Source organism: Mytilus californianus, unplaced genomic scaffold, assembly GCF_021869535.1.
Source record: "Mytilus californianus isolate M0D057914Y unplaced genomic scaffold, xbMytCali1.0.p SCAF_7, whole genome shotgun sequence".
Classification (NCBI taxonomy): Eukaryota; Metazoa; Mollusca; class Bivalvia; order Mytilida; family Mytilidae; genus Mytilus; species Mytilus californianus.
In genome coordinates this window covers 111,305,621-111,332,858 of record NW_026262723.1, presented here as the reverse complement: position 1 = coordinate 111,332,858, position 27,238 = coordinate 111,305,621, and the positions used below count along the sequence as shown (strand labels likewise).

The 27,238-nt window shown below is 31.7% G+C and overlaps 1 protein-coding gene across 5 annotated transcripts; it reads left to right on the top strand.

Moving 5' to 3' along the window:
* The first annotated feature begins 93 nt into the window (after window positions 1–93).
* LOC127708572 (calcium uptake protein 1, mitochondrial-like) lies at window positions 94–27,238 on the top strand. 5 transcript variants are annotated; one of them, XM_052213545.1, is made up of 14 exons: window positions 94–200; window positions 3,096–3,406; window positions 3,962–4,091; window positions 4,993–5,152; window positions 7,697–7,734; window positions 11,927–11,947; window positions 12,190–12,207; window positions 17,573–17,684; window positions 18,549–18,631; window positions 19,137–19,331; window positions 22,082–22,231; window positions 22,445–22,553; window positions 22,919–23,008; window positions 25,652–27,238. In XM_052213545.1, the coding sequence occupies exons 2-14, from the start codon at window positions 3,096–3,098 to the stop codon at window positions 25,801–25,803; spliced, it is 1,569 nt and encodes a 522-aa protein (XP_052069505.1). In that variant the 5' UTR covers window positions 94–200; the 3' UTR covers window positions 25,804–27,238. The 5 variants fall into 5 exon arrangements, with proteins under 5 accessions (XP_052069505.1, XP_052069507.1, XP_052069506.1 ...); XM_052213547.1 differs by lacking the exon at window positions 11,927–11,947; XM_052213546.1 differs by lacking the exon at window positions 12,190–12,207.

Below are 27,238 nucleotides of genomic sequence, written 5' to 3'. Positions count from 1 at the left end.
TTGATTTGCGTTGATTTAATTGGATCGTCGGATATCGCGAGAATTGCAAAATTTAGATCTTCGGAACGCTTTTGAAGAGGCAGTAATCCAAATCACTCAGTAGTTGTCAAAGAACTCAGATTAATCAAAACATTGCCCTAGGCAAAGGGGAACGAAATTTGAGAATGCCTGCTAATTTTTGAAGGAGCTGGTGACTGAAAGTAAGGCTGCAGTATCTGCATGCAAATATCTTGTGTTTTAAAACTATCTTTCAAATTTTGCAAAGAAATCACAGATTAAATTATACGGGGCAGGTGCTAGCAAGCTACCTGAATTTCTGTTCATATCTATAATTATCCTTCAAAAACTTACATTTACACTTGTAGGTTGTATGCAAATTTGGCCCCATCAAGTTCCCGTAAAATTTGACATCTCAATTTAAAAAATTTGACGACATAGTTAAAAAGTGATTGTTGTGTGACGGTTATTCAGAGACAGATCTAGACAAGGGTCATTCGGAACAAAATTCTGCTAAATACCAAAAGTGTTATATGGGTGCAGGTCGTTTCGTAACCTGGTCGTTTTGTACCTAGTCGATTCGTAACTAACTAGTTCGTTTTGTAACTGAGACGTTTCGTAACCTTATAACAATATATCATGATACGAGTTGTAGGTTATGGAAAAAATGTTTCGATTAAAAATAATAAAAAGACTTATTGTCACTCATACCACATCTTCTTAAATCTACTTATTCAAGGATTTGTATAGTAAGACTAAACAAATCCTTGATGTATACATATCTATATTTATTTATTAAATAATTGATTGCACATAATTTTACACTTTACAAGTACAGTTTTGCACACATACGAATAGAACAGAAGAATTTAAAATGTCTATCATCATTTAGATGTACCCCGTCTTTATCAAAGTATTATTTAGTCTTCTGCCAAGTGCATTGATGTCTCCAATACTTTACACCACTCATCTCTATTTTGATTAGTTCTTTATTAATCTTCTTTTTTTTTCTATCATAAGTTGTTTCTTTCATGTTTCTTGTTTTAGTCTGTCGATGTTGGAGCCTATATCACTACAGAAGGAACACCAAAGCGCAAATTCGTCAAGACTTATATAATTTTACAAAGTTATTATTAGATGCACACTTTGATCATTTTTAAATAATAACAAGAACAAAAGACGAGCAATTTATTTTGGCTTCAATAATCATATATAGACAATTCTAAGAGATATATATACACTTCTAGAGACAAAACTAGTTAATTAATTTATATATAAATATATATTTTCTTTAACTGTTTGATTTAAAATAATTAATTCAAACTAATAGAGACGCACTTTATTATCATATATAATCACACCAGGTACGAAACGTCTCAGTTACAAATCAACGTAGTTACAATTCGACCAGGTACGAAACGACTAGCATTCGTAATACGTTTATAACAGAGCCAGAGGTAGGAAAGCCCTTTACTGTCAGGCATCAAACAGTCATTTTCCGCTACAGTTGGCGTCAAATTTGTTAAAATTTTATCGTGATTTGTCAAAATATCCCTATCGTGATTCATCAGAGGTCTTAAATAATTATCCGTTTATTTTGGAAAGAATTTCATGTGATTAGTCAAAATCAGTTGATTTTTTTATCGTCATTAAGAAGATGTACATTTTATCTTCATGCACCAAAAATTACCTTTAATGTCATTTGGCAATTTTTTTTACCGTTATTCATCATGAAGGTAACCCCCAATACGAACCTCATAACAGATAAGATAAATGTGCAGATACAAGACATAAGTTGATCATGGAAAATGGTAAACTACGCACATATTTAAAATTTAGATGTTTATTTGAACGCAAGAAATATCTAGATTTTATTCAAGACTTAAAAAAAAGAAAAACTACACAAAGTTCAGAATAAGAAACCATAAGTTAAAGGTTGGAACTGGGCTTTACACTAAACCAAGTGTGCCTTTTGAAGAACGAATATGTGACAGATGTTTCTCTGATGATGTTGAGGATGAAATTCATTTTCTTTTACAACGTTCTTTTTTTGATCAGCAGAGAAAATTTATTCTAGACTATATTACCAAAGAATGTCCATCCTTTTCTAACTTGTCCTGTCTTAACAGATTTATATTGTTAATTAAATGAGAGTCAACATCTTCCTAGGTTTATATCTTCAATTATAAGGATGACTGATACCTGAAATGTATATATACACAGTACATTAATAAATGATTAGTTATCTCCTCCCCAGGAACACGTTTTTTAGGATACATAGAAAACTTAAAACGAAGACAAGTCTTTAAGAAAAATAAATCTTAATGAATGTTCTGTTAGTCTTCTGGACACGGACAAAATTAAATGCATGACGTCCTATCACAATTTTTCCAATAAAAAGTCTCTAGAATCACTTATCAATGTCCAAATATAATTCAAAGATCAGTTTCTGATTCAGCAATGTTCTGTTCTGTTGTGTTGCGGCGACTGGGTCTGCGTGGTGTCAATAGTTTTCCCCAACTTTATTATGTAACTGAAGACGGGAAAGAGCACGTGGTATCCTAGTCTTAGCAGGCACATCTGGGTCAGGGGTATGGCGATATGACTGGTCTAAACCTACTTGTGGAGGCTTGAATTGTCTGAGCTGCCATGTAGCCATCAAAATCGGTACAAGTCGTATAGATTTCTGATGGAGTAGTATTGGCCAATAGCTTTCGAGATGTTTTTGCCACACAACAGCCACTGAACCATAAGAAAATATAAAAAAGGGATTGGGTTGACAGTTAATGACTGCACTCTTTTCTCACAACAAATTGAGTGTTTTCCTATGAGGTGCAGATTTAGTCAAAATTATTGTATATGAGGAGCTCCTGAAATATTTCAGCACCTCCATAATTTGTTTTCAGGTCCTCAATGATTTATGAATATCCCAAATTCAAGTTATGAAGGTACTGAAATATTTCAGGAGCTCCTTTAAAATAATAATTTTGCTAAAACCACGCCTCATATTTTCCAACCCTAATCTAATTTATTGTCTTTCACTGAAAGTTTCAGTTTAGTTATGCACTATTCACTTTTTATACTTTTTGCTATTTCAGATGTACAGATCCACAGGAATAACCGTGAAAGGCTTGGTGAATTTTTCCCAAAGAAAAACTATCGGTGTTGTATTTAATACAAATACTGCCTCCTTTAGATTTATTTATCCTTATAGAAATAATAATAATCATTTGTTGTGGAGGATCCATCCTTCCTGCTATGTTCACTCTGAGGCTCTAAGACCGGAGAAAGCAGAAAAACCAGCGGGATATTCTAACTTTGGTCATAAAAAAACAAGATCATGGTCCAAATTAAAGTGGTTCACCCATATATTTTGTGCAGGATCAATGTTTTTTGTTCTCTTTGGAGGGTAAGTAATTCAGCTTGTTATTCAATAGAAAACTCTTTAAGATTTCTAGTCAAAATTTAATGATACTGTAAAAGTCAGAAATTATTGCAATTTTTGAAGAATGAAAAAAACTGAGTGTTTTATTATTGTGATTTTAAGAAAAGATAAATACAGAAAGATGTATCAGATATCATAATGTGGGCTATTATTATTGCGATACTCAACAAGTGGCAATATTAGCATGATTAAAAACTTTGCAATAATTTCTGAATTTACAGTACTAAGGATAAAAATTACCTGTATCCATGCTGGTTTCACTACTTGTTCCTTGAATTTTTAAAAAGAAAACTCTCATATACATTTAAACCATTATAAAAAATGAATGATATTTTAAGTAAATTTTATAATAAAATCATATGTTTGAATTATATCATTGGTATTAGATCTGTATAAAGAGAAGACAAACAAATGTCCAGTACATTTACATCGTGTTGTTTTAGTGAATAGTCAGACAGTATCTTTGATCTAAGATTAAACATTCTATTGCTTCATGTATAAAAATGTAAGTTTTTTTAGACCAACTGTTTTGGAAGAAATGATTGGAAAAGTGGATGCCTCATCAAAAGAAGTTGACAAAGGAGATTCTGATGAGGTAGAGGAAGGCAAACGGAAGAAGGCACAGAAAGTTGGTTTTAGAGATAGAAGGGTAAACTGACCACTTTCTCATCCTCATTAAAGCTGTAGTTTTGACACGTATTGTTTTTTCCCAATATTAAGATTCAAGTATATACTGCATCCAGTTTATAACTGATTTCATATCTATTGCCGATACATAAATAACTTAAAGGTCAGATAGAAAAATGCAAGACATAGGGATGCTAATCTGGCAGCAGAGATAATGTTAGCTATTTGTATAAAGGGATGCTAATCTGGCAGTGGAGACAATGTAAGATATTTGTATAAAGGGATGCTAATCTGGCAGAGGACACAATGTTAACTATTTGTATAAAGGGATGCTAATCTGGCAGTGGAGACAATGTAAGATATTTGTATAAAGGGATGCTAATCTGGCAGTGGAGACAATGTTAACTATTTGTATAAAGGAATGCTAATCTGGCAGTGGAGACAATGTTAACTATTTGTATAAAGGGATGCTAATCTGGCAGTGGAGACAATGTTAACAATTTGTATAAAGGGATGCTAATCTGGCAGCGGAGACAATGTTAACTATTTGTATAAAGGGATGCTAATCTGGCAGCGGAGACAATGTTAACTATTTGTATAAAGGGATGCCAATCTGGAAGTGGAATGAAGGAGAATTTTCTTGAATACTTTGATTGTATATATCTGTACAAAGTTTCTTCCAGTTTCCCCTATCTCTCTTAAAATAAAAGAATTAGACAAAGAAAATCTAATATGTTTTTTTTTACAAATATTCATAAAAGATCATGATCATTTATCCCAAACTAAAATCTGCATTATATTTTTTAACTTTCTTTAAGCTCTCTGATTTTCTTTTGCTATGTCCATTTGGAGATCATTAATAGTATGTGCCTTGCCTTCCCCTGTTGAGTTTGCAGATAAAATTTTCTGTAATTTTATTGTAGGTTATTGAATATGAAAATCGTATTAGAGCATACTCTACTCCAGACAAAATTTTCCGTTACTTTGCTACACTGAAGGTACATCATAATGGAGCGTCAGATGTATATATGACACCAGAAGACTTTGTAAGGTCTATTACTCCAGGAATGAAACAACCAGAAGGTATACATTCATTTTAAAGTAAAAAATCATATATATTGACTTAATCTGTTGATTACTGAAAATTTAGAAATTTTTTATGTGCATTTATTATTGCAATTGTTGAAAAATAGACAAAACTGTGAGATTAATTATTGAAAAATAGACAAAAAAGAAAGATTAATTATTGAGATTTCAGGAAATGATGCATACAAATAATGCTGTCAAAATTTAAAATGTGAGTTATTTTTAGCAAAACCTATCTTGTCATAATTTTTGCAATAATATGAACAAAGCTAAAATTTCTGAATTAATTCTATTTTGACATGACTGCAATCTTATAAGAACCAGCTGGTCAGTATCAATCAAACGTGGGGTATACATCAATTAGACAGCAGCCCAATGATACACAAAAAAGTCATCTAGGGGATAATAGACAAAAAAGATATCCAGGGGATAATAGGCAAAAAAGACATCATAATAGACAAAAAAGACATCTAGGATATAATAGACAAAAAAGACATCTAGGGGATAATAGACAAAAAAGACATCTAGGGGATAATAGACAAAAAAGACATCCAGGGGATAATAGACCAAAAAAGACATCCAGGGGATAATAGACAAAAAAAGACATCTAGGGGATAATAGACCAAAAGACATCTAGGGGATAATAGACAAAAAAGAAATATAGGGGATAATAGACCAAAAGACATCTAGGGGATAATAGACAAAAAAGACAGACATCTAGGGGATAATAGACAAAAAGACATCTAGGGGATACAAGAAAAAAAAGACACCCAGGGGATAGTAGACAAAAAAAGACATCTAGGGGATAATAGACAAAAAAGACATCTAGGGGATAATAGACCAAAAGACATCTAGGGGATAATAGACAAAAAAGACATACATCTAGGGGATAATAGACCAAAAGACATCTAGGGGATAATAGACAAAAAAGACATCCAGGGGATAATAGACAAAAAAGACATCTAGGGGATGAATGACCAAAAGACATCTAAGGGATAATAGACAAAGAAGACATCTAAGGGATAATAGACCAAAAGACATCTAGGGGATAATAGACAAAAAAGACATCCAGGGGATAATAGACCAAAAGACATCAAGGGGATAATAGACAAAAAAGACATCCAGGGAATAATAGACAAAAAAAGACATCTAGGGGATAATAGACAAAAAAGAAATATAGGGGATAATAGACCAAAAGACATCTAGGGGATAATAGACAAAAAAGACATCTTGGGATAATAGACAAAAAAAAGACATCTAGGGGATAATAGACAAAAAAGACATCTAGGGGATAATAGACCAAAAGACATCTAGGGGATAATAGACAAAAAAGACAGACATCTAGGGGATAATAGACCAAAAGACATCTAGGGGATAAAAGACAAAAAAGACATCCAGGGGATAATAGACAAAAAAAGACATTTAGGGGATAATAGACAAAAAAGACATCTAGGGGATAATAGACCAAAAGACATCTAGGGGATAATAGACAAAAAAGACAGACATCTAGGGGATAATAGACCAAAAGACATCTAGGGGATAAAAGACAAAAAAGACATCCAGGGGATAATAGACAAAAAAAGACATCTAGGGGATAATAGACAAAAAGACATCTAGGGGATAATAGACCAAAAGACATCTAGGGGAAAATAGACAAAAAAGACATACATCTAGGGGACAATAGACTAAAAGACATCTAGGGGATAATAGACAAAAAAGACATCTAGGGGATAATAGACAAAAAAGACATCCAGGGGATAATAGACAAAAAAGACAACTAGGGGATGAAAGACCAAAAGACTTCTAAGGGATAATAGACAAAAAAACATCTAAGGGATAATAGACCAAAAGACATCTAGGGGATAATAGACAAAAAAGACATCTAGGGAATAATAGACCAAAAGACATCAAGGGGATAATAGACAAAAAAGACTTCCAGGGGATAATATACCAAAAGACATCATGGGAATAATAGACAAAAAAGACATCTAGGGGATAATAGACAAAAAAGATCTCTAGGGGATAATAGACAAAAAAAGATATCTAGGGGATAATAGACAGTTTTCAGCAATAAACAAATTGCAAAACTACTTGACATCATGACTAATAAAAGTTGTAAATAAAATAAACATAGAAAAGACAAGATCTGCCTTTAATGCAAAACTGAATTCTGACAGGCATATTGGTGACCTGTACTTGTGCACATCTTTGTCCTTTGGTCTTTATAGATAGATTTCTCATTGGCAATCATATATTTTATTTTTACATGAACATGTGGCAGGGTAAAATTTTTTATTACATCTCTTCCTTCCCATTTCAATCTCAGTTTTTAGAATAACAATAGTTACATCAACGAACAACCAATAAAGATCAGACACTTTCAAAAGCATTTTTTCTTGAGCTTCATATTGGAGTCTCAGGTTAATAACAACATAATGATTAACTTAAAGCATTGTCTCCATGACTAATAAAGGTTGTAAATATATATTGTCTCCATGCTGTAAACATGGTAAAGAAAACATTGTTTTTATTTTATTTTAGGTTTAGGCTTAGATCAGTTTATGAAGTATGACCCACAGGTAATTGTTTAAATTACAATTATTACATAGTGGTAACTAGATGTAAATAATTTTGATGCTTTTTCTTTTAAGAAAAATAGTAAAAGAGACTGTATAGTCAGTGGCGGATCCAGAGGGGGGCGTAGAGGGCGTACGCCCCCCCTTTGCTTGAACTTTTTTTTTTTTTTTTTTTGTAAAATGATTAATCAGACTAGACATCGTGAACTTTGCCATTTCCCGTGTATTTAATTTTTATGCGACAATTCTTTACTTATAAAGATATTTTTCGCTCGTATTTAGTGTAATATATTATTGATTATGTCAAAGTCATGTGATTCTCTACGGTGGAGCTGACCAGTTCTTCGAAAAAAACGTCACTCAGTCATTTTGAAATTCAAATCACAGTAACACATTGCTTAGGCTGAGGATGACAAGCACGACGCCTTCAAAGTGACAAAGTATTGAGCAAGAACGTATTGAATTCTATTTCACAATTCCACCCAACAGAAAGTAATACTCTATTACACTCTCATGAAAAAAAAAGTTCCACAGCAATAATATTTACCTACGAAAACATGTTTAACCCCACACGCCCCAGCCCATTAATAACATTGCTGAATACTGATCCCCAGTCAGTAAGCTATAGATATTGATTTAAAGTCTAAGGTACGGACCATTTGATCTGAGGGGGCAGTCTGAGATTTTTAAGAGAAAAAATTCTGACCCTGATTTTTGCCTTAAACAAAAATTCTGGCCGTATCTGGATTGAAAACAATAATCTTGTCCACTTTTTTGCTATTAGAAAAAAATATTTTCAACAGAATTATATAGCATTAAATGAACATGATGAATAAAAAGTGGGCGTAATTTTTTTTTGGGGGGGGGTTGCATGTGAATCCCATATCTGACCGGAATGTCTGTTTCGCCGAACTGATATACTGAATACTTTTTCAAGGCCCGACTGCAACCTGCCTGCTGGGTGTGGCCTATATGTCTCCATATGCTGACCGTCATTCACAACTTCATTGTCATTTCCGACTAATTCATAGCCTTTGGTTGATTTGGAACCCCTCACTTCCCTTGTTGGGTAAAATATTTCAACCAAACATTTGGATGAAAATTGCTTGTTTGTCTTTCTTCGTGTCGGTCGTATTGTAAATTTCATTGAATAGCCGTATATCTTGTTTACAACAAGAAATCTTTGAGGTTATGCTAACTAACCATACAACAAACGATAATTTTCCATGTCCATTTTTTACTGACAAATCCCACATCAAATATATTAATTAGTACATAGCTTTGGATCCATCCAATCATTTCATAATAGACAATTGGTGGAGAGAATACGGCACCAAAAATGTCCAACCCCTACACTTTAACTATAAAATGCATTTACACTTATTTTATGTTTTTTAGCCAAAAAAAGGTCCAAAAATTTTTTTCGCCTCGCTCCGCTCTGCCAACTTTATTACTACACCCCCCCTTTCCAAAATCCTGGATCCGCCCCTGATAGTGACTAAAAGAGGGGGTTATACAATATTAAAGAAAAGTTGAAATTATGAGAAAAAAACAGAAGAGAGTTTATAAGAGGATCATGATTTTTTTAGTTAGCTTACAATGGCTCCAGTTGGCTTTTGTCAGGTACAAAAGTCAATGAAGTTTCATTTTATGTTTTCTGTCTGATAAATAGATCAGACCCAATTAATATTTTTTATAATATTTGTGAAAACAAAAAACACTTAGTGTTAGTACATAAGTTTCACACTCTAGAGATTGTAAGCCTTTTATTTTGAAATTTTATAATTTCTGATCATTTATGCGCACAAGTTAATGCAGTAGTTTTTGTTTTTCTTTGAGGTGTAATACCACCAATTTGACAGTTGTAGGAAATTAATCCTACATTTCATTGCAGTAAAAAAAATCTGAGTCATAAACATATATCTTGGGTGTTTCAAAGCACCATTCTTTTTTTATTTGGTGTTTCTATATATTTAGAAACTTGAGGTTACATGGTTACTAAAGCTTGTAAACAGGAAAGAAAGGGGTGGAAATTTGATTTGTTAACTTCCAGTGATGGTTATTTTCTTACATGCAATGAAATGGTATGTGAAAATTTGTCTGTAGTACTGGACAGAATAAAACTTTACTCATGCCAAGTATTTCTTTATTTGAAACAAAGATAAATTCTGCACAATTTTTTGAAAAGTGCAAATTTAACAAAGACTAATAGGGGAAAAACAATGGTGGTATTACACATTGACATTGATAATGGGTATATCAGGCAGCCTTGGTGCAGATGCCTTGTTATTTATTTACAAAATTAGGTAAATACACAGCTTTAATTCCTTTTTCTCATTTGTATTATTTTGCTTGACATAAGATATTGTTATACAGAATTTTAAGGACTATTACATCATTTTAGGTCACCTTAGTAGGCCAGGTTGAGCTATTGTCATCCCCTGTTGTCTTTAGTAACCTGTCCTAACTTCACAAAAACCTTTGGCTCTTTGGCTATTATTTCTATGTTAGCTGAACTCAAACTTTGTAACAATTGTCCTTTGATATCTCTACAAAAGTTTAAAGTGATAAAGCTGACAAACCAACTGTCTCTGTCTCTTCTATAAAGCTATGAAATAACATTTCTGGTAAAACAGGTAGATTGGTAGTTATATAAATATTCTTACAGATTACTTATTTGGCTGATTTTAAGTACCATAAAAGGCTTTATTTTTGCTAAGTTTGAATTTCTAGATTTGTAATACAGAACCTGTCCACAAGGTATTATTTTCACTTCTTGTTCTTGTCTCTGATTTTCTTATTGCAAACCAAATGAAACTTTTTTCCACAGAGTCGTTTCCTATTGGTCAATCTATTTTAACTTTTGTCAGTTCTATTGTCCCATTGAATAAATACAATAGCTATTGTTCTCTATGTAGTTTATTCACAGGGACCTTTAATTTTTTTTAAGAGAAATCCATCACTCTTTGATTGATTAACCTGATTAAAAAAATTATCTTCTAAATAGTTGAAAATACATGTTTCAACTCACAAACTTCATGTGATGTTGTATTTATTTAATATCAATATTGTATTTTCAATCTGTTCAATATAAACACTGATTTAATCATAAAAACTTGATTTCTGACAAAATATCACATTGTTCCTATTGAAATGTATGTTGATGTCTGCTTGTAGCATTGTAAGATGGTTTGTGTTTGTCTGTACAGCTCATCATTACTAATATCATTAACAATAAGGTCAAAGTACATTAATATGCAGTAAAGTCTGTCAGTTTCTTGTCAAAAGGGAGAACTATTCAATGTACTTTAGTTTTCTTCCAATAGTACTGCAACCAACAACCATAGAACTAAATGAAATTTAAAACTTTGTGAAAAGCCATTTAATCAATCAGTCAGCTTGTGCATATTTTGATAGTTAGTCTGTATATATATTTATTTGTATACTCTGTAATCTTACAGGAACTCATAGTAGTATGTACAGTTGAGCTTTCGTCGTGTGACATGAACAGTTCAAGCAGAACTTGCTAAATAATTCTGTGTGGGCTGACTCTGACTTAACTGGTTATATGCTTTTTAGTCTAATGTAGATGTAAAGTATTAGGCTTAAGGAAGTTCGCTACTCAGTTTCAAAATAAAAAGCTTTTCATAACGCTAGAATATATTGATAGGGGTCTAATAAAGGAACCAAAAGAGCGAAAAAAAAATATAGGTCCGTGTGCTTGTTTTTTAGATATAAGTCATTGAAATTTTGGCGGGAAAATGTTCTCTCTTGTTTTTTCATAGCTTTATCATTGACAAGTTTAAGTTCTCAAAAACTATCAAAAAATAACAAAGATTTTATAAGACTTTAACAGATGCCTTATATTTATACATGTAAAAGATTTATAAAAAGAAAAATGGGGGTTTGTGGGCAAAATTTTGTAAGGCATTCAAATGGATAAAACCAGAGGATTCCGAAAATCTGACAAAAATTCCAAAACATGACAAGCGAACATCCTTAATGCATCATTCTTAGTCATAGGCCATATTTGTTATTCATTAGTAAGAGGTTATCTCCCCTCCATAAATGATTATAAACCTTGGCTAGCAATAAAAAGATAAGGTTGAATTTGTTTGGCTGACTTGACTAGATGTTTGTTGCTATATGAATAAAAAAAGAATGTTGAATAATGTGCTTTGTTTAACATCAATAGAAGGATGATTTCAGAACGTTGGTGAGTGGCATTCTATTATACTAACATTTCTTGAGGATTTTTGATAATCCATTTTTATATATTTTTTATCTTTTAAATTTTAGAACAAATTTTATAATTGTATCTTTGAATTTCTAATGTTAAACATTTAGAAAAAAATGTGCTTTTCCTTTTGTTTTTGTTCATTAAAAATATCTTTGAAAATTATATATATATATATATTAGATGTTGTGAGGTGTTTTAAGTTGGAAGTTTTTTTGTAGATGAGCAAAATGAAAAAGGTAAATTGTAGTAGATTTTTTTTTAGTATTGTAAGTCTTATGTAGTAAATTATATAGTATAGTTATTCTTCTTTGATAAAACCTTTTGGTATTGTAAAATTTTTTTAGTCCAATTTTTCTAGGTAGAAAATACTTAAATAGGCATTTTTTTTAGCATGGATTATTGAAACCCTCATTTTCTAATTCAGTTTACTGCTTTTTGCTTTGTTACTTTGCTAAAATATTTGTTATTAACTGATGATAAATTTTCACTATTTTGAGCAAAAACTTATTTTCAGAAATATGTATATATATATATATATCCCTTTCAGTGACTGTGATTTGATCATATTTATATCTTGTTTCTGTAATGTGGCATGTTTAAATTAAAAAAAAAATGAAAGGATTGTGCATTGTCCTATCTATACTAAAACATGCATGAATTGTTGCATGTTTTATTTCAGCCAACCATAACAGCAGTAAAATGCATTGAAATTGAAGAATCTTAAAATAAAAATTTTTCGTTACATGTTTTTTCCTCATTGATGTTGAAATTAGGACCTACCTTATTACAAAGTTAACTTGGATTTTCTTTACAGTTTAAGTTAATAATGTAAAACAGCTGTCTTACATAATGATTACTAGAATTTGTGACTGTGATTATAGTTAATGTAGAAGTGTGTAATTGCCTAGCCCTTTCAACAGGAGACATGTTTCTCTGTTTTTTTTTATGAGGTTTTTATGAGAATTTACATATATATTGTCTTTGACCTATTCCTGAAAATGACAAGGACAGGGAGCTATATTCGACCAAATAATCAACAACAGCTGATTAGAAACTATAAAGAGTATATAAATATTTTATAGAATATGTTAATGAAACTATAACTTGTGGGGAAGTAAATAGAGAATAAATATCCCTTTATTTTAATATTTTTTCCTTTCCATGTTTCAGTCTCCTATTTTGATTGATTGATTGTTGTATGCTTAACTGTAGTAGTAACATCCATTGGTAAATGTTTCATGCATGTTAAGTAGGATGAAGAATTATCCAAATCTTGTAGTATTTGCTCAATTTCTCTGCCTAATTCTAGCTTGGAAAATCTCACATTCATGGATTAACCTCATATTTTGGTAAAAGTAGATAAATGTTTTATATCTTTGTCCTCAACTAAACCCAGTGCATGGGTACATAGAAATACAGACGTATGTCTATCCATTTGGTCTTTTATGAAATTTAAATTAAGAGTTTATTTCAGAAATCTCTTAGACAAGTTAGAAAATCTGTGCCAAACTATTTTTAAAGGAGTTATGGCCCTTTTAAGTTTGAATTATATGGAAAATTGCATTGGTAGTACTCTCAAACCTACATTTCATGAGATTGCAATAAAATTTGTATCAGCAATGTCTGGGACGAGTTAAAAAATCTGGGGTGATCAATTATTTTTATACGACCGCAAAAAAATTTTGTGGTCGTATATTGGTATGACGTTGGCGTTGTCGTTGTCGTCGTCGTCTGGTGTCGTCCGGCGTCGTCCGAAGACACATTGGTTTTCGCACTCTAACTTTAGTTTAAGTGAATGGATCTTTTTGAAATTTGACCATAAGGTTAAATACCACAAAAGGAAGGTTGGGATTGATTTTGGGGGTTATGGTACCAACAGTTAAGGAATTAGGGGCCAACAAGGGGCCAAAAATAAGCATTTTCTAGTTTCCAGACAATAACTGTGGAACGGTGTATGGATCTCTCTGAAATTATACTACAAGTTTCCATACCACAAAGGGAAGGTTAGGATTTGCTTTGGGGGGATATGGCTCAAACCGTTTAGGAATTAGGGGCAAAAAAGGGGGAAAAACAAGGTTGTCCTGGTTAATGGACAAATACTTTAATACAAAACATAATTTAAAGCAGTGTAAGGGAGATAAATCAAATACATCATTGAAATTATCTCCCTTACACTGCTTTTAAATTATGTATAAAGTAATGGTTAATGAACAATAAAGATAATTTAAAACACAAATGTTGCATCTTTTTTTTTACAAAAAAATCCATATGAAAGATTTGACACTATATTTTTAATTCTATTATAAAATAGATTAAGTTAGCACTATGGTAAATTTAAATGGGTAATTATGGTTGCCAACTCCATTGGAAATTTGAATTGAGATTATGACCATATCTTGAGGGAAAGAATTTTTTGGGGAAAAAAAGGGGGGGGGAGATAAAAAGAAATTGTGGGGGGTCAATTTTTTCTCATTTCAGATTTCAGAAATTAAAAAGAATTATTCTTCAAATATTATTTTTTTTTCAAATTTCAAATATTGAAAAATTTCAAGAAGTAATCTTTAATTGCACAGTATGGCACATTAGATTTGTAAAATCTTTGATCACATTTATTTATTTGTTATGCCGAATCTAACAGTGTATTTAGATTTTTAATTTTGGGTCCAGTTTTCAAATTGGTCTACATTAAGGTCCAAAGGGTCCAAAATTAAACTTTGTTTGATTTTAGCAAAAATTGAATATATGAGGTTCTTTGATATGCTGAATCTAAACATGTATTTAGATTTTTGATTTTTGGCCCAGTTTTCAAGTTGGTCCAAATTGGGGTCCAAAATTAAACTTTGTTTGATTTCAACAAAAATTGAATATATGGGGTTCTTTGATATGCTGAATCTAACCATGTATTTAGATTTTTTATTTGTAGACCCCGTTATCAAATTGGTTCATATTGAGGTCAAAAGGGTCCAAAATTAAACTTTGTTTGATTTCATCTAAAATTGAATTATTGGGGTTCTTTGATATTCCAAATCTAACAGTGTATTTAGATTTTTAATTTTGGGTCCTGTTTTTTAAATTGGTCTTCATTAAGATCCAAAGGGTCCAAAATTAAACTTAGTTTGATTTTAACAAAAATTGAATTCTTGGGGTTCTTTGATATGCTGAATCTAAACATGTGTTTAGATTTTTGATTATGGGCCCAGTTTTCAAGTTGGTCCAAGATAGGGTCCAGTATTTAAACTTTGTTTGATTTCAAAGAAAATTGAATAGATGAGGTTCTTTGATATGCTGAATCTAAACATGTATTTAGATTTTTGATTATGGGCCCAGTTTTCAAATTGGTCCAAATTGGGGTCCAAAATTAACTTTGTTTGATTTCAACAAAAATTGAATATATGAGGTTCTTTGATATGCTGAATCTAACCATGTATTTAGATTTTTTATTTGTGGGCCCCGCTATCAAATTGGTTCATATTGAGGTCAAAAGGGTCCAAAATTAAACTTTGTTTGATTTCATCAAAAATTGAATTATTGGGGTTCTTTGATATGCCAAATCTAACCGTGTTTTTAGATTTTTAATTTGGGTCCCGTTTTTTAAATTGGTCTTCATTGAGGTCCAAAGGGTCCAAAATTAAACTTAGTTTGATTTTAGCAAAAATTGAATTCTTGGGGTTCTTTGATATGCTAAATCTAAACATGTGTTTAGATTTTTGATTATGGGCCCAGTTTTCAAGTTTGTCCAAGTTGGGGTCCAAAATTAAACTTTTTTTGATTTCAACAAAAATTGAATATATGCAATATGGGGTTCTTTGATATGCTGAATCTAACCATGAATTTAGATTTTTTATTTGTGGGCCCGCTATCAAATTGGTTCATATTGAGGTCAAAAGGGTCCAAAATTAAACTTTGTTTGATTTCATCAAAAATTGAATTATTGGAGTTCTTTGATATTCCAAATCTAACCGTGTATTTAGATTTTTAATTTTAAGTCCCGTTTTTTAAATTGGTCTACATTAAGGTCCAAAGGGTCCAAAATTAAACTTAGTTTGATTTTAGCAAAAATTGAATTCTTGGGGTTCTTTGATATGCTGAATCTAAACATGTGTTCAGATTTTTGATTATGGGCCCAGTTTTCAAGTTTGTCCAAGTTGGGGTCCAAAATTAAACTTTGTTTGATTTTAACAAAAATTGAATATATGCGGTTCTTTGATATGCTGAATCTAACCATGTATTTTGATTTTGGACATTGGACCATAATAGGTAAATTAAAAAAATTCAAGTTCTTAGACTACATTCTTTCTGTGTCAGAAACCTATGCTGTGTTAAATATTTAATAACAATCCAAATTCAGAGCTGTATCAAGCTTGAATGTTGTGTCCATACTTGCCCCAACTGTTCAGGGTTCGACCTCTGCGGTCGTATCAAGCTGCGCCCCAGCGAAGCATTTTATTTTCATGAGTTATGTCCCTTGGAAAATGTAAATTCTATGGGAAATTTCATGAGAACGCTAACAAGTTTACAATTCTTGCCAGATTTTAATGAATTTTATATTGAAGGTTTATATCAGCAAGGTCTTGGAAGAGTGCTGACCCACTTTTTGTCAGGAATTTACCCTTTGGAAATAGAAATTATATGGAAAGTACATGTTAGCAATCTCGTGCCTAGGATATTTATGATAAGTTAAAAAGAACCCCAAAATAATTATTGCCCTTTGGCAGATAAATTATGTGCATTTGCAAGGGACATTAAAACATTGTTTTTTAATTATTTGCTGAAATTAATTGTGTTGATCCATGAATGCTGGAAATATTTTCTGAATGCACGTAATAAAAAAAAATGCACTGTAAGTAGCAGTAATTCTTATTTTCTACTAAATAACACTAGGACATGTAGGACAGCAGGGGGTATTCAGGATTTCATAAGAATGGAATGAAACTTGACAATAAGAGTTTAATGGTATAATCTTACGTAGACCATAAAGCTGTCAAATAACACATTATTGATCTTTTCTGAGATCTGTGGATAAAGACCACATCTGTCAACAAACATGGATGCCATTTTTTCTTAGAATAGAAAATATGATAAGAAAGTGAGAGATAAAAATCTGAAAACTCCTGTAAAGAGCCAATTGATTCCAAACTTTGGCTTAAAATGCTCTTACTATCCTTTTAAAGAATTCTACCCTAAGTCACCACCAAACATGGCTACCACCAGTGTAAAAAAGAGAAAATTTTCATATCAATTAAAAAAAATCTGAAAAATAATATACTTGGCCAATTATTTGAACAAACATTGGGTATTAAAGTTCTATATTTTATGATCTGTTGGAAACTATGGTTGTTAATCACAATCATCATCAGATATATGTTACTTGAAACAGAAACTTTGAACAAATTTTAATGAAGAATAATATGAAGATTTTGAGTAATCAATCCTTATTCATGATCTACTTAATTCAAAGAAATTTATCATTCTATGTTTCTATTTCTGATCAGATGACTTTTTAGAAGCATAAACTAGGTAAGTTTTTTTTTTGTTTTGATACATGTCAGGGTAAGACATTAATATATTCATGGTTTTGTGTATGTTTATATTATTCTCTAGCGTGGAAAGCATGTGGATACAGAGTTGGGAGAAGATAGCATTTTTCACAGGTTGGGAGAAAGTGGACTGATTTCTTTTTCTGACTACATTTTCCTTCTAACAGTTTTGTCAAGTAAGTTACATGCCAAAGATAGATTCACTGAAATGATTGCAGGCTTTCGAAAAGCATTTAGCCATGAGTTGAAACTTATAAAACAGTAGGTTATCAGATCATCTGTGATGTTAATAGCCTATCAAATGTAAACACTGCTGGTTAAACACTAAAAATTCTACCCTGTCAACAGTCACTGCTGGTTAAACAGTGAAAATGTTGCCCTTTTAGTAGTCAGTTTATTCACTTGATTCAAATATTATTTTTAAGATGACCCCTGTTACATAATATACAAGAAAAGAGGATATTATAATTGTGTAACAGTACCTTTGGATTCTGAAAAATCAATTGTTGACTTGTGAACTAATTTCAATATAAGCAGGATTTTCTAATATATACACAAAAAATAATTTCCTACAGACACTTTAAATTTAAATTCTGAAATTGTGATCCAATAATGAACACTTAGGCAAAATAATACAATGTACTATCAATAGATAACACTTTGTCAGAATGAAGAACACGGACAAAGAACACTATGTCAGAATGAAGAACATAAACAGAGAACACTATGTCAGAATGAAGAACATAAACAGAGAACACTATGTCAGAATGAAGAACATAAATAGAGAACAATATGTCAGAAAGAAGAACACAAATTGAGAACATCATGTGAGAATACATTTCTGGACTACCAATCAAGAACACTATATTAGAAAACATACTACCTATATACAGGATACATACTACCTATATACAGGATACAATGACTTTAAGGAATATTACTACCAATAAAGAATACAATGAATGTAAAAAACACATATTTGCTACCAATATTAAAGAACATAAAGTGGCTAAAAACATATTATATATTCTTTGTCACAGCTCCCCCAAGAAATTTCCAGATTGCTTTTAAGATGTTTGATTTGAATGGAGATGGTGATGTTGATAGAGGGGAATTTGACAAGGTAAATATTGATATGAGTTTGACAAAATACAGAATAGTGGATTGGAACAAATTCCAAACAATACACTTCAGTAGTTTGTATAATTTCAAAAGGAGATAGCAGGAAAAGTCGAGGAAGACATGCTAAAAAATCAATAAAAGGTTTTCTCAACTCTTGGACACACAAGACACCTGACTAGCATCAAAAGCAAGACAGAATAAATTGAAAAGATTTGTTTTATACTTCAAAGTAAATACAAGTAAGTCTTATGTGTAATGCAGTGTGGAAGTGTGATTAATCTATGTTCATGCATTAGAATAAATGTAGACTACTACTTTAACCCAAAGGCCTAGCAAACCAGGCTTTTAAAGTTTCCAGTTGGCATGCAAGAAATTTTACTAGCAGGCCAATGTATTCTATTCAAACAAGTCTTTATTTAAACAATCAATCCACGCTATAGGGCACAAAATTTTTTGTGAAGTAATTGTTTAACAGATATGACATTGATGTTTGTACATATATATAGGTGCAAGAGATAGTTAGAGCACAAACAACCATGGGAAGTCGACACAGAGATCATGCTGTTACAGGCAGTGTAATGAAGGATTACAGCTCAGCATTAATGACTTACTTCTTTGGACAAAACGGAGATAAAAAATTAACAGTCAAAGAGTTCTTAGATTTTCAAGCAGAAGTTTCCAAAGAAGTTTTAAGGATTGAGGTGAGTATAAACAAATTATAGTGTTGTCAGGTCCACACTCATCCCTCCAAGGATTGTGGTGAGTATAAACAAATCATAGTGTTCTCAGGTCCACACTCATCCCTCCAAGGATTGGGGTGAGTATAAACAAATCATAGTGTTGTCAGGTCCACACTCATCCCTCCAAGGATTGTGGTGAGTATAAACAAATCATAGTGTTCTCAGGTCCACACTCAGCCCTCAAAGGATTGAGGAGGTGAGTATAAACAAATCATAGTGTTCTCAGGTCCACACTCATCCCTCAAAGGATTGTGGTGAGTATAAACAAATCATAGTGTTCTCAGGTCCACACTCATAACTTAAAGGATTGAGGAGGTGAGTATAAACAAATCATAGTGTTGTCAGGTCCACACTCATCCCTCAAAGGATTGTGGTGAGTATAAACAAATCATAGTGTTGTGAGGTCCACACCCATCCCTCTAAGGATTGAGGTGAGTATAAACAAATCATAGTAGTGTCAGGTCCACACTCATCCCTCCAAGGATTGAGGTGAGTATAAACAAATCATAGTAGTCTTGTTTTGCCAGTGAATTTTCTTTGCTAAGCATGCAACATTTAGGAAATCGCGCAAAGACTGGTAAGCTTGGAGTCAGAATAATGTGTCCTGGAAGAAAGAAACCATCAGCGTTTCAGTCTAGTACAAAGAAAAAAAAGGGTTCATATTCATATAACATAACATTTCTCATCCTGAAACTTGTGTGATATTTGGCACTGGAACTTTATAGCTTCATCATCATCTTGCCTGTGAGGATATATGATATATGTCATAAGAATGAGTTATGTGTCTCCTCCAATGGCAATGACTTTCTTGAAGTTTTACACGTTATAACCAGTGAAATAAGGACATGTCTACATACAAAACAATGATAAAAACTGTTAATGTACTGATGATCAATTTCAAGTTAGTCCACCATTGCAGGAAATAAAACATTTTACTGTAAGACATAATGATACTAATCCAATGGCTGTGGCACAAAATACTTGTATAAAGCTTTATATATAATAAGTTAGAGTGTGTTCGACTCCAACCTTAATTGACTAGGATTGTCAGTTTTCCTATCTTAAAGACTTTTAAAATAAAATCAATCATGATCAGTATACCAGGCAAGATATTTCAGCATGTGCACTCATGTTTTTATGCCCCTGCCGTAGCGGAGGGGATATTAAGTTTTACCCTTTTCCGTCCGTCTGTCCGAAAGTCCCAAAATTAGTTTCTGTTCTCTAACTTTAGTTTGCCTCAACTAAATGTTATGAAACTTATATACAATGCTTATTACCACAAAACACAGATCAAGTTTGAATTAAGGTGGCATCACTTTTACCTTTCTAGAGTTATGCCCCTTTACAAATGGAAAAATTGCTGAATTTTTCGTTTCTGTTCTCTAACTTAAGTTCGCCTCAACCAAATGTTATGAAACTTATACACAATGCTTATTGCCACAAAACTCAGATCAAGTTTGAATTTTGGTAGCATCACTTGTACAGTTCTTTAGTTATGCCCCTTTATAACATTAAATGCAAGCAGGGGAAACATTCCCCATTTGTTTTAAATTTCGTTAAGTCAACGGAAGAAAAATTTAGGTTAGTTGTAACAAAGTCCTCGAACTTGAACTTAGTCTTTAGAAGAAAGTAGTATGTGAATTAAGGTCACTGACAGAATATCAAAGTTCTGCATGCTCACTCACTTTGAAAGAATGAACACAGGTGTATCATCACATTGAAGACTGCCAGATAGCACTGATTGCTTCTTTTTATAATTTTATTAGGATGTAAAAGTGTTGACCAAAGCACTTTTTGTATGAAGTGTGGTAGAGCTTCATATCAAAAATCTGTGCATAATCAATGCTTTTACAACCATATAAAATTATAAAAAGAAGCATTCAGTTCTTGTAATTACATTTTTATGCTACAACCATGAAATTAAAGTTATATAAAGCTTTTTGTTTGTTTTTCAATGTATTGTTTTAACATTGTCACGGTTAGCACTTGCAGTCATAGCTGTTGTATTTTGATAAGAAAATAAAATATGACATTGTAGTCTCTCGCGATTGTTGTCAGCCAATCAAAATTATCAATTCACATAAAACATACATGTAATGTAATTATCATATATACAATAAATGTATATTGTCAGAAAATATGTAAAGTGTTACAAACAAACAAATAAGTTAGACTTGAAGACATTATATGTATATTATTTCTATCCTGAAATTTTTTAAATATTTGTAGTAAAATTTGTAGTCTTATAGCTCCTAGTAATGCCTTTTTCTTTTTATACAAATTGACATTGCTTTGATGCAGAGAGGATATGAAACGAACTGTTATGTAAACACTAATATTTGAATATTACTTGTTGCTAATAATGAAAGTAGGATACCAGGAGATTTAGTCCTATAACATAAGCCTTCGTAGGTTCATATCGCTTCCTTTGATGATTTATCGGATATTTTTTTTTACTATCAATGCCAAACCACGTGGTTCGGCATTGATAGTAAAAAAATATCTGATAAAAACTGTCGAAAGGATGTGGTTCTTCATTGATAGTAAAAAAAAAATATCTGATAAAAAACGTGGAAAGCAAACGATATGCACCTATGAAGGCTTATTTTATAGGACTACCAGGAGATGATATTGGTATTTTATACAAGTTTAATTTTAATTTTATAGTGAAAAAGTGAATTTCAGGATAAAATCAATTTTCTAAATTTCAGTTTGCAAGATATGATCCGAGATATGAGAAAGATGGTTCTATATCAGAGAAAGATTTTGCCTCCATACTTCTAACCTACGCAGGATATCCAGACAGCAAAAAATCCAGGATGGTTAAAAGGGTTAAAAAGAAGTTCAAGGATGATGGAAAGGTATAAAAATATATATGTTTTATATGTTTATGATATTTATCAGAGGAAATTGTAATATAACTTAAAATGTAAAATACTCGCTTGTTATTTACTTTCAATATTTGTTTCTGTTTTTTTCTTTTCATTAAAAAATAGTCCTTCTTGTATTAACATATGTTCCTCTTGTAGCTTTCATTGATATAATATTTTGTTATATTTTTTCTTATTTTATAGGGAGTTACATTTGAAGAGTATGTGAGTTTTTGGAAGTTCCTTAAGAGTGTAAATGATGTTGATACAGCTTTAAGTTTTTATCATCTGGCAGGTGTATCAATAGATCAAGGTAAAATTAGATTTAAATCATATGGTTAAGAAAGGTATTTTTTGCAGATTCCACTTTTAAATGTATTCACCTGGCTAATGTATTTATGTAAACTATATGCAGTAGATTCACCATTGAAGGAGGAGGTGTGCTAAGATTCTTATTTAGCCAGAATATTTCAAGTATTACAAAATCATCTACATCTACATAGAAGACCAGATTAAGTAGGCACTGGGCAATAGCAGAAATTTTTCAAAAATAGTACCAGTTTAAAAGTTAATCATGAACAAGATCCATTTTATACACATTCAAGCATTGAACACTTCAAACATGTAGTTATGTCTTAAAATGAAGTAGTCTGTAATAAAAATATCATTTTATTTTAGAAACCTTGGTACATGTAGCTAAAACAGTAGCCCATGTTGACTTGTCAGAACATTTAGTAGACCTTGTATTCACATTATTTGATGAAAATAGTAAGTATTTTTATTTCTATAAAAGTGAAAAAAGTACTTCAATTTGTGATGCCACTAAATAAAAATGTAACATTTATGACTCAAAATGGGGGGGGAAGGGGGACAGAATGAAGAATTCTGGGCACATTTGGATGTGAAATGAGAGGGTTATTTTAGCTATAAATGGACCTTACAAATAAACTATAAACTCAACAAGAGAATCAGAGGCTGATTTATGGGGCCTAAGGGGCCCGCCCCCCTAATGGAGCTTCATATATGAGAAATGCATAGACTTTTTACAAGTATCACTCCAAACATTGGCTTGCCAGAGAGCCCCCTATCCCCCCTTTCAAAATCCTGGTTCCGTACATGAGAACATAAATATATATATATATTATAAGCATCTTTCAACAACAGTCAACTTTTCCATCTAGTAATTTGGTAATGTTTTGTTCCATTCTTTTCATTATGTTCCCCTTTAAAAAACAGTACAACATATGAATATTGATAATGACTTTATGAAAAATAATTAAATTTATTTATTTTTTGCAATCAATGTAAGAAATTGGTAAATATAAATTGTATTTGTAATTGGTAGGCCATAGGTTGTATAAAAAATTCTAGTTTACTCTGTAAATTGAAAGGGTTGGCATGTATGGGAAAGAGGTTTACATTGCATAAATTTTGCATATGGCTGGAATGCTTTGCTGCTTACTCATGTATTTTTTTCAAATCCAAACCTTTTGATTTACCACCTGATACTGTTGCAACTTAAAACTTTGGTTATAGGATAAATTACATTATTTTGTAAACCCTTTGGAATTTTTGGTCCTCAATGCTTTTCAACTTTGTACTTTATTTGGCCTTTTAACTTTTTAGCTCACCTGGCCGAAAGGCCAAGTGAGCTTTTCTCATCACTTGGCGTCCATCATTTGTTGTTGTCGTTAACTTTTACAAAAACCTTCCCATCTGAAAATACTGGACCAAATTTAACCAAACTTGGCGACAATCATTATTGGGGTATCTAGTTTAAAACGTGTCCAATGACCCCGCCTGCCAACCAAAATGGCTGATATGGCTAAAAATAGAACATAGGAGTAAAATGCAAGTTTTGACTATTATTTTGAAAACCACTATGAATAGGCGACTTCTGTTGCAGAAAGCTCGGCATAGGGATAGTGATCCGGCGGCGGCAGCAACAGCGGCGTTAACTAACTTCTTAAAGCTTAATATTTCAGAAGGCAGAAGACCTTTTTGCTTCATACTTTGTATACAGATGCCTTATGTTATGAAGTTTCCCTCTGTCATATGACCTTTGTCCTTTACCTCATTTTCATGGTTCAGTGACTACTTGAAAAAAAAAAGTTGAGATTTTTTGTAATGTTAATTTCTCTCTTACTATGAGTAATAGGATAACTATATTTGGTATGCGTGTACCTTGCATCGTCCTCATGCCTGTCAGACAGTTTTCACTTGACCTAGACCTCATTTCATAGATCAGTAAACAAGGTTAAGTTTTCATGGTTAAGTTTGTTTCTTAGATACTATATTTAATACGTCAACTATATTTGATCCATGGAATGATTGTGAAGTGTACATGTCTGTCTGGCAGGGTTCATCTGACCTTGACCTCATATTCATGGTTCATTGGTCAGTATAAAGTTTTCATGGTTTGGTCTGTTTCTTTTATACTATAAGCAATAGGTCCAACTATATTCAATGTATGGAATGATTGTAAGGTGAACATGTATTTCTGGCTTGGTTTATCTGACCTTGACCTCATTTTCTCGGATCATGTTAATTTAATGTGATACTTGTAGTAAAACTTTTTATTTAGGGCTATCGACATAAAATGAATGATAGTAAAGCAGGCGAGATATTTCAGTGTGTTTGCTCTTGTTTTTCATTTTAGCCTACTAAAACTATTATAGATATAGATAAACTTTAATTTTGACAAATGATCAGCAAGACAAGATCTACAAATCAGTCAACATGTCCAAATTGTCAGACGACTCCTTATTGGAGTTATTGCCCTTAAATGATGATTTTTACCATTTTTGCCTTATATCCAACACATTATTTGAACAAACTCAAAATGGATTATTTCCTCAAAATTAAAGATACCCACCAACCTATTGATGCAATAACTATTTTGCTCCACACATTTTTTTTGGAGGGGCTTATAACTGCTGCCATGTTAGTCTATCAGTCAATCTGTATATCCTTTTGAAATAAGCAGTTTCTACATTAAGACCTTATATTTTCAAGACATTGCTATATATTATTATATGCGGTTCAAGTTTGAAATACTGCCATATATACCATTCCAAAGTTATGTCTTTAAAAAGTAAAAGAATTTGTTCTTGAGAAGGACCTTATAACGCCGTAACATTACACATAGACTTAGAAATATCTTAAAAAATACACAATTTTGTATAAATGGCTTTGCTCTTTTTATATCTTTATTTACACTTTCAACAATGAAGTATAAAAACCATCCATTCAAAGTTTATACAAACAATTTTAAAAATAGGAATTTCACAAACTATTATCTCTTTAACCAAGTTACAAATGTACCTGGGAAAGATCATTTGCAAGAACACCATAAGCTTTGTTTTTAATTTACAGATATTGGAATATTAAACTTTGTTTATTAATTTTTAGATGATGGCCAGCTGAGTAATAAAGAATTTATATCTGTGATGAAACAAAGAGTGATGCGAGGACTAGAAAAACCTAAAGATACGGGATTTACTAAACTTATATCTGCAGCATGGAAATGTGCCAAATCTCAAACTTCAGCATTCTTAGAATAATCTCATTTGTATTTACAATATAGCAATTCTTTTTTTAAAACTTTCTTAGAATGTCATAGACTGGATTATATCTATATGTAGGAGGACAAGTTGTGAAATTCTTTGAAAATAGGTATGATTTGAAACATCTTTTTCATGAGGAGAGACATACCGGTCATTAAATAAAGAAAATTATTATCCATACAGCATACTGTTTCCATAGATTTTCTGCAATGTAGAAGTGGCATGATGTATAGTAATGAACTGTTATTGGAACATAGGACACTTCTCCTATTTCGATGCTCCTGGAGAAGAGACAAATAAGCAGCATAAATAGATATTTTTTAACGATAGAATTTGTATTAATTAGTATGGGTCTGTAAATTATTTGTTTTCCCTGACTTGTCAAGCTTATTACATCCTTCCTCCTAAAACTTTCTTCGTTTGGAGATAATGTTTTATATGGTTATAATGTTAGTTGATTTTGTTGGAATAAAGTTTATAACTTAATTTTTCATTTCATTTTGGAAGCATGTACCGGTATATGTTTAGATGTCCAAATGCAGTCATAATTTTGATAAGATTCCTGTTTGACTTACCAGTAACTGTTCCTTAGTGGTGGTTTTCAAAACATTTAAAGACAAAGGAATGAAAAATTAGTAGTATGGCTTCCAGATTATGATTCAGAAATATGTATATTTGGATGACTGATACTATACAAGTGGGTAATCTGACCTATAACCTATGAATTTAAACTGGTTGCCATTTACACACTCGTTTAATAATAGAAGTGTTTTGCTTACTATGTTTATGTATAATGTCTGTTAATATTTAATGTGAATAAAGTATATTGTCCTTTTCATTTTGTACATGTTAAATCTTTTTAGAATAGTTAGAATTATTTTTTTCATACACTCAATATAAGACTAATTTTGATGGGCTACTTTTTGTAATTCCTTCAATTGAATTGTAATCAACTCTTTTGTAATAGTTAAAATTATAATGACTACTATCTTACGCAAGCAACAAAAATTGTTTTCTGATCTTTATGTCTGTCCATCCGTTCTGTATCAGGTTTAAATTTTGTTTTACGATTGTTTATGGTCACATCAACTTGAAACTTAGTACACATGTCCATTATGAAGCGAACTGTTTAATAAACCAGGACATATGCTAAATTAGGGTTAAAACAGGAATTTTGCACTTCACCAAACAAAGAAATGAGAAAAAGTATTTTCAAAAATATTAAACAAAAAATCCAAAGTATTTTTTATAATGGGAATGAGACATGGTGACCAATTAACTTATCTTCTTGTTTTTAGTTTACTTTTTTTTTTACTGTTGCTCGTTAGGAATGTTTTAGATATTATTTATGTATGGTTTGTCCATAATTATTTTCTTTGTACTATTATAAATGTAATTTATTATTTGATAATATTAAAATATTAAAGAATAA

Coding starts and splice junctions, on each gene's coding strand:
- LOC127708572 (XM_052213545.1), top strand. CDS start 3,096: ATGTACAGATCCACAGGAATAACCGTGAAAGGCTTGGTGAATTTTTCC. Junction 7,735..11,926: donor TTATGAAGTATGACCCACAG/GTAATTGTTTAA, acceptor TAACATCAATAG/AAGGATGATTTCAGAACGTT. Junction 22,554..22,918: donor AGGTGTATCAATAGATCAAG/GTAAAATTAGAT, acceptor ATTTTATTTTAG/AAACCTTGGTACATGTAGCT.